The sequence below is a fragment of the Oratosquilla oratoria genome, chromosome 14 (assembly GCF_046742065.1).
Source record: "Oratosquilla oratoria isolate Oo_2021 chromosome 14, ASM4674206v1, whole genome shotgun sequence".
NCBI classification, from domain to species: domain Eukaryota; kingdom Metazoa; phylum Arthropoda; class Malacostraca; order Stomatopoda; family Squillidae; genus Oratosquilla; species Oratosquilla oratoria.
In genome coordinates, this window is record NC_134790.1 from 33,080,699 (window position 1) to 33,089,533 (window position 8,835).

At 37.7% G+C, this 8,835-nt stretch overlaps 1 protein-coding gene across 1 annotated transcript in view; it reads right to left on the reverse strand.

The window, feature by feature from the left end:
* Window positions 1-6,028, reverse strand: part of LOC143032614 (uncharacterized) — a 164,457-nt gene extending 158,429 nt beyond the window's left edge. The window contains exon 1 of the mRNA XM_076197487.1: window positions 5,835-6,028. Coding sequence (XP_076053602.1) covers window positions 5,835-5,837 — 3 coding nt within the window. The 5' untranslated portion in view covers window positions 5,838-6,028. The remainder of the gene's footprint in view (window positions 1-5,834) is intronic.
* Between the last annotated feature and the right edge of the window lie 2,807 nt (window positions 6,029-8,835).

Here is an 8,835-nt window from a genome sequence, read left to right on the forward strand (position 1 = left end):
GAACGCAAGTTTTTGCGAAGGCTTGAAATGATACCTTGAGAGCCTAAATGTCCGACAGTCATCAACAACCGTGCAACTTGCAGACATGCAACTTGGTCTACAACAAGCCGATAGAGACTAAAGGTGCACACGTGCCAAAGGTTGCAAAAACATTGTACAACCTCTGAGGCCAATGTGGAGCAACCCTTGCAAATGCACACAGGGTTAAAGGGATGCATGCTGACCAACAAGCAATATGTTGACTTTGCAACATTGTTCAGTGATGAGTTGTTGCAACTGCAGAGTCTGTTACACGAAACAGGGTTATATGCATGTAATAGGTACGTGTGCGTGTTACTGTGTGTTGTTAGTAGTTTTTGCTCACTGGAGAGATATTGAGAGACTATATGTAGACGTTTATGCTTTATACACACCTTCTGTTCTGTAGATGGTTATGACACTGAGATACAGTGATTTGGGTAAATCAATAACGACTGTTTTTCCACCTTGTTTGTTTAAGGACATGACAGAATTATATTTTTTAGTTACATATGAAATTGGGCACCATGAATTTAATTGAAAAGAAGATCAAGTTTACTTTTGTTAGATTTAATTAATGAATTGGGGTAATTATATTTGTTATCACTATAGCTAATCAAAACACCAGCACACATTCCACGTTACAGATTTCATTTCACCATTCACAAATTTCTATGAACAAATTCTTATCGCTGCAACAACAGAAGATACATTTGTATTATTCTGGGTCAGTTTCGTATGTCCTTAGCAGTATCTACTAGTTCAGTTTAGGTGTTTGAATGCCTTCTTTCGTGGTTTTACGAGTATAGTTAGCGAAACTATCCAATATATTGATGCTAGATACCATCGTTCTGGCCATCAATGAACTAAATCTAAATTTCAGTTTTTAACTAACTTTTACATGTGATAGGTATTAATACATATACGAGCTGCTCTCATAGTGGGGAAGAAAATATAGATAATTTCATGCTATCACAGCCAAGACTGAAACTTTTGATTTTCGAAAATGACAAACCTAACAATATGGTTCTCCCATAAAATGGATAAAAAAGAAAGAAAAATAGTCCCACCACTATCACTACTAATACCAATTCATTATAAATTTTTACTGAAAAAGGATTATCTAAAAAAATATACAAAATAGACAATTTGCACGTAGCTATAGGATTGTGCATACCAAGAGAAAAAACAGTGGCGCGGTTAGAAACACTGGTAAATTAAAGCCCATAACAAAGAACAAATCAAGAGAACAACGCTTGGTTACTCAAAGCATGTATTTAATCTTCTCTTCATTACAACCTAATCTTTTAATCGCATGTTTTGTACGACAGACGAGTTTTTGATTACCGCAGTATTACGAACTAACCACATGAATTAAAAAATTATATATATATATATATATATATATATATATATTATATATATATATATATATATATATATGTCACATACATCCAATGGCAGTGGATGAAATACATGTGGAAATGTTTGTAAAAAAAAAAGGAATTATAATGATAACGATTATAACGATAACAACGATAATAACAATAACAACAAAAATAATAATAATAATACTAACAATGATGATATTAATAACAATGGTAACAACAATGACAGTAATAACAGTCAAAAGAAATTCCATACTCGTTTCCAAGAGAAGCCGGCTGTGACACAGACTTTTCTATAAAAAGAAAAGGACTCGAGTGTGTGGCACATAATCCAATGAAATCCAAGAACCTCAATGAGCAGTGCAATATAAATCTCCCTGTAATGATCCACTTAGAATACATTCACACACGAGAGAGAAAGAGAGAGAGAGAGAGAGAGAGAGAGAGAGAGAGAGAGAGAGAGAGAGAGAGAGAGAGAGAGAGAGAGAGAGAGAGAGAGAGAGAGAGAGAGAGAGAGACAGACAGACAGACAGACAGACAGATAGACAGACAGACAGACAGACAGACAGACAGATAGACAGACAAACAGACAGACAGACAGACAGAAAGAAAGACAGAAAGACAGAACGAATTGGCTTCACTGAGCGGTCACATGATTCGTGAGGTACGACAGAGGTCGGATCAAATGTCCGGGTGGATCACACGACTTGACCGGAACTTTGACAACAACTCTGACTGGAACTCTGACTGGAACTTTGACCGGAACTTTGACCGGAACTTTGACCGGAACCTTGACCGGATTCTTGAGGTCTGAGAGTCCGGGTTGACCACTTGACGCAACCGGAAGATTGACCGAATGCTTGGGGGTCCGACAAAAGGTGGACCATACTTTATGCGAAACTTAAGACATGCGAAAAATTTCTCCACTTTCTGAGCATTCACAAGGGAAGGACGTAACGTGACACTTGATAATTCTATTCTGGTTGATGCCAAACTATCTTATTAATCTACGAAGAGTGAAGGAGACTGCAAGTGACCATAAGGCCTACACTAGGCTGTTCCAGGTCCATTAGCAATTGATATCTTCAGTCTAAAGGTACTGTCTTAAGCTGAATAACATCGTCAGGATGTTTATTCTGGCTAAGATAAAACTGTTTTATTCAACTGGATGACCTATTGCCACCTGAGGAGGGTGACAGAATCAGCCTCAAGGTGTACAAGGACTAATGTACATTAAGGTCTCGCTTTCCCTCCCTCCCTCTCCCCCTCTCTCTCTCCCTCTCTCCCTCCCTTTCTCCTTCTCTCCCTCTCTCTCTCCCTCCCTCCCTCTCTCTCTCTCTCTCTCTCTCTCTCTCTCTCTCTCTCTCCCTCTCTCTCTCTCCCTCCCTCTCTCTCTCCCTCCCTCTCTCCCTCTCTCTCTCCCTCGCTCTCTCCCTCTCTCTCTTCCTCTCTCTCTCCCTCTCTCTCTCCCTGTCTCTCTCTCCCTCTCTCTCTCCCTGTCTCTCTCTCCCTCTCTCTCTCCCTGTCTCTCTCTCCCTGTCTCTCTCTTTCTCTCTCCCTCCCTTTATCCCTCACTATCCCTCTCGCTCTCTCTCTCCCTCCCTCTCTCTCTCTCTTTCTCTCTCTCCCTCTCTCCTCCTCTCTCCCTCTCTCTCTCCCCCTCTCCCTCCCTCTCTCTTAGTATGTTGGAAGGGGTAATAGAAAGCGTGAATGTTTGTTTAGGGAAACCAGTTTTACCTGCCCAACTCGAGCGATTAAATGGGTTTACGGTTATGAACAATAAAAACGTTCTAAGCTGACCTAAATCAACATTCCCAGGAGGGTTTGGAAATTTTGAAAAAATAAAAGAAAAAAAAAATACTCTGTGGAAACAAGCAGAAACCAACGCTTCAATTACACTGTAAAATGTGTATTTCTAACATATTTTTTTCGTAGTTCTCAACAGAAATTACTATATTTCGAATTACAATATTTTCATCTGTAAATTTATGCACTCCATTTTTTGTCCTTTTTTGTTAGGTTTTATATAGTTACAATAAGTTATTGTATTACATATATGTTATTACTTCAAGCAATATTTTGTAATCCTTTAGATAACTTAACATATTTACAGAAATGCCAGGAGGCGGTGGCTAGCTGCGGCCGAAGCCGTCACCTTTACCCAACGCGTTTTGACCGTTGGGAATCTGAGTGAAGTGCGAGACTCGAACCCACAGCTAAGCAAATCCGAGACTCCCTTAGTTAGCCTCTTAACTTCCTAACTCGATTTGTATGTATGCAGTCAAGCGATTTAATTCAAGAGGAAATCCAAAGAAGCCTAAGGCGCTGTTCACACTAGTAGTTTGAACCGCGCGGAAACCGCAGCGGTTAGCATAGTCAAGGAAAAACTGCGTGGTTCTGTGTGAACGCCTCCATTGATTTACATTGTAATTGAACCGCCACTGTTCAAACCGCGGCTGTAACGGATAGTCGAGGAAAAACTGCGTGATTGTGTGTGAACGCCTCCATGGACTTGCATTGCAATTGAACCGCCACGGTTCAAACCGTGGCGGTTGAAACTGCTAGTGTGAACAGGGCCGAAGAGTTACTTACTAATGGACTTGTGGTATTAGAATCGTTACGACTCCTTCGTATAGAATGGGAGTAAAAATTACTCAGAATAAAGGTTTAGAGGATAATGATAAAAAAACAATAATGATAATAAATGACAAGTAGTTACTAGGAACTGTTTTAGAAATTCCAGTAATAAGAGGAATATTGAGTTTATTTATTATTTTTTTGTAGTGATTGACCATATGAATGTATTTAGATCAGAGCCATAACGGAACTACTTGATGTTTTGGTAGTAAGTACGAAAAAGAAACAATATTTATAATAAACAAGTACTGAACAAATAGATACCCAAGAAAAGAGTAAAAAAAAAAAAAAAAAGCAAAAGATAAAATACAACACAAAATACTATCTACGGAGGAAAACAAGGGGAACATTGAAGCTGACAAGACAGATGGAGAAGGGGAGGGTGAGGTGGTCAAATATCCCAGGTGGTCTTGCCACCCTGACAAAGGTTCCCCCGACCTCCCCATTGTCCTCCTAGCAAAATAAAGATGAGTAATGGCCACCTGACATCGCGAACTTTTCTTAGAATCTTCGATCCTGCACGGGCTCGCTCTTGGTCACCGCATACGTGCGTAAGCCAATACGATCGCTTTTGTGGTTCAAAGGAAGGTGCGCAGTATCTTTTTATTTATCTTCCATAGGAAAATGAATAAATACACACACGCAATATATATATATATATATATATATATATATATTATATATATATATATATATATATATGTATGTGTGTGTGTGTGCAAGTAGGAGTAGGAAACACAGGCGTTGTAGTTTGAATTTATGCTTTGAAAGAGCATATCTGCGAAAGTAGTCAGTAATCAACTCAGACTAAGGCTCCTGTGTTTCCTACTGCCATTTACGTCAACCTGTCAGAATGTCTCCCTCTTTCTCTTTCTCTCTCTTTCTCTGTATATATATATATATATATATATATTATATATATATATATATATATACATATATATATATATATAACATATACTTTTGCATTTGTGAACACACTGTTCTAGTATGTATGTACACACACTCATACATACATTCGTACATATATATATATATATATATATATATATATATGTGCATATATGTACACACATGCACACATACATACATACATATATACATACATACATACATATATACATACATACATAAATACTACTGTCAATATGGAGCTTGTTTAAGTTACGCGATTGGAAAGCACATTTGCATGACCTGTGGTAATAAATCTAGTGACCGTTCAGGAAGAAGCCGATACATCACCTTGGCTGTATCCGTCCATTCAAATTCCTTCTTGTTCTGATCGTATGAAAAACAGTCTTGTTTGCTATGCAGTAGTCAAAATTGTATTACGTTTGCAGTAAGAATAGAAAAAAGAGGACAAATCATTACAGTAGCAGGATATAACAGGATATGTGTTACATAATCCTTTAAAATACATCAGTTTTTTGATCAAGTCATCGTATACTATAATGTGTGTTTTTCTGTTTAAGAAAATTATTTCACCTTTTCTGAACCCGAGTTTAAGATCAATAGTTAATTTTGGAAGTCAAAAGTGAAACAGGGTTTCTGCTATGCAGTGAGATTTTTTATACAAGTTAATGAGGATCAGATATAGAAAATTAATTTTTGCATGTATCATCTACGCTTTCGACCAATGAACCAGAAAAAAAAATAAACGAAAGTAAAATAGAATAAAGATATATACAATACAAATGAAATATATTAAATTAAATGAAATAAGATAAAATGAAAATAAACTAAATTAAAAGAAAACAAAATAAAAAATATATAACAAATTTGAACACTTACCATTCCATATCAGCCGCTCTCTATCATCAATATTGAACACATTCCATCCACCTCCTCCAGACCGTCTACTCTTGACCACAAACCCAACAATCTACTTAGCACTACACCGGGCTACGTAGCCTCCGACGGAATACCGAGATTAAACACATTATATACCGGGAGAAACGGATAGCCGTATACACACACGTAACGGAACACACAAACCAGACTGCAGTAGAAGCTTTGATATCTGGACGGCGAGGGAGCTGCACACGTGTTGTTTACATCAGTCACCCGGCGACCGCGCGCGCATGCGCTCTTAATCCCCCATTTTCCGCGCGAGTCGTATCGACTTGAAGGCGTTGTATGCTCTCTTGGTGGAGTCAACAATTAATGATTTCTTTGAACTGATACGAGCTTTTGCGCTTTCCCAGGGCGAACTGGTGGTTAAGGTAAAGTTATGGTGTTTGGATTGCTATTGCTGTTGTTGTTGTTAATGGTTAGGCTGGATCATAGGAGGTCGTTGGGTGGAAGTTGATATAAAAAGAAAAAGTGTTGCGTGGCTTGAGGTTGCGTGTATTTGCATGCGCGGGTTCGCCAAAGGGCGTTATGCGTGTATCTTTACACACATGTGTCATGTTAAACGCACACGCACGCATACACGTACACACGCACACACACACACACACACACACACACACACACACACACACACACACACACACACACACACACACACACACACACACACACACACACACACACACACACTTACACACATGTAAGTACACCTATACACACGTATGTACACACACACACACACACACACACACACACACACACACACACACACACACACACACACACACACACACACACACACACACACATTATGCTTGAATAAAAGAAAGTCTTGTTGAGGAACAGATTAATGAGGACAGCTGTGAATGACAGACTGTCGTATTGGAGTGAAGTAATTAGTGGAGTCCCTCGGGAGTCGGTGTTGGCAACAGTAATGTTCTTGATCTGCGTTAACGACTTGATGAATGGAATAAACTCCACCAATTAATTTGATGACGATGAAGAAGACTCAAAGTTATTAGAGGAAGATATAAAATAAGATGAATAATTGGAGCCAGAGGTAGGAAATTAATCAGAAAAAAAATTGGAAATGGGTAGAAGAATGATCATCACTAAACTATAAAGTAGGAAATGAATAATCACAAAAGTAATAGGGGAAAATTGACAAACGAGTGCTGGAAATGGAAATTTTGTTATTTGATAAACGTGCAAAGATTACAAGGAGACATGAAATGTTGACGAACAGAATTAAATTTTAGTCTATGAAAAAGATAATTAATAAATTAATTAAAACTTATTCCGTCTTAGATTAGAGTACACAGAAATTTTTTGGTAAAAAAAAATTACGAACAATGTGATCGTGATTGTAGGATCTACAGTGCATCTTACCAATGTGTTAGGACCTTTAACTCGCTTGTGTATTAAAGTGTGTTTACACCCGGAGACACCTCACAGCTCTTGATGTGATCGACTTTCCAGGGCAGAGAGCTGTTTTACAAAATCGGACTCTAACGTATGTTCAGTTTTGTTCAGAGAATTGTTTGAATCAGCACCTCACAGTAGTAATATGAACGTGTATTGATTCGGTTTAAGGTCGTGAAACTCCTATTAGGAGGCTAGGACGGTGCCCCTTACAGAGGACTTTATAGCGTGTAATTTAACAAACCATGCCCTTGGTCCAACTCGCCGGTGCCATGGTCCGAACCGCCATCACCTTGACCTTCGCCACAAGTAACGAAGCCCTAACCCGGCCGTCCCGTCACTGATCTGAGTGGCAGGGTGGTATTGCTTTGATCTCACGTTCAGAGGGACCCGAGTTCAAAGCTCGCGAAAGACCGGGTCTGATTGTATATATAGATATATAAAGAATTGTATAAAATTATTATGAATAATATGAACTTTAAGTATTCGAAATACTGTTTGAACAAAAATTTGTGAACAGGAGAGTGATGTGTTGAACATTTACTAGTAACAAAACGGATAACCTTTCCTAAATTCAGTAATTCTTAGGAATTATTTAGACAAAGATGATGAGTCTACGCTAGGAGTCGCTGAGTAACTGCGGCCGGAACCGTCACCTTTGCATTATGATGCGTTTTAGGGACTCCTGGAGTAACAAACAATCACTGCTGGGAATCGAAGAGGATTACGGGATTCGAACCCATAACAAACGATTTTATTCAGCTGAGGGGGAAAGAGATTCTAGATGAGGCCATTCTTCCCTAGAACTTCTCTAGATAGTTTTTTATAGACACTAACGATGTTCTAGTGAACACTTATGATGAACTAGATTTCGTCTAAGAGCATGACATTGTTATTCTTTCGGTCCACCATAACATGTTCGATAAACTCTTTGGCCTGCTAACCTTTTACGTAGAATTGAATTCTCTACCAACTATAGAAAGAGGATTGAATCTTTTATAGCTGAACTACCTTCCGGGTGGCGTCGCTAGCCATATTTTTATTTTTCATCCATTATCTATTTTTATCTATTATTTATCTAATATTTTGATTTATCATTTATTCATTATTTATATTTTTATATTTCATACTTTTTATATATTTTCTGTTTTCATGTTTATATTTATCATTTATATTCATTATCTATATTTGTTTATATTCATTTAAAAATGTATCTTTTTGTTTAGCAAAAAATAAAGACAACGTTTCAATAGGTCAAAGCTTAACTAATACGTTAACAAGTATTTTTGATTTACATAATGAGGATATTTGTTATATACAGTATATCAGAGAAGTGCTTAACTTATAAACAGAATGTTCCGAAGACAAACAGAATAAAGTCATAACTGCCATTTAGTATGAAAGGAATTAACTGAAACTGGTTGAACTTTCTTCACATCAAACGTGGTGACAAATAACTAAATGAAACAAGATGGCACTAGCAGCAAAAAAAATATTACAAAAACGCACAAACAAAAAT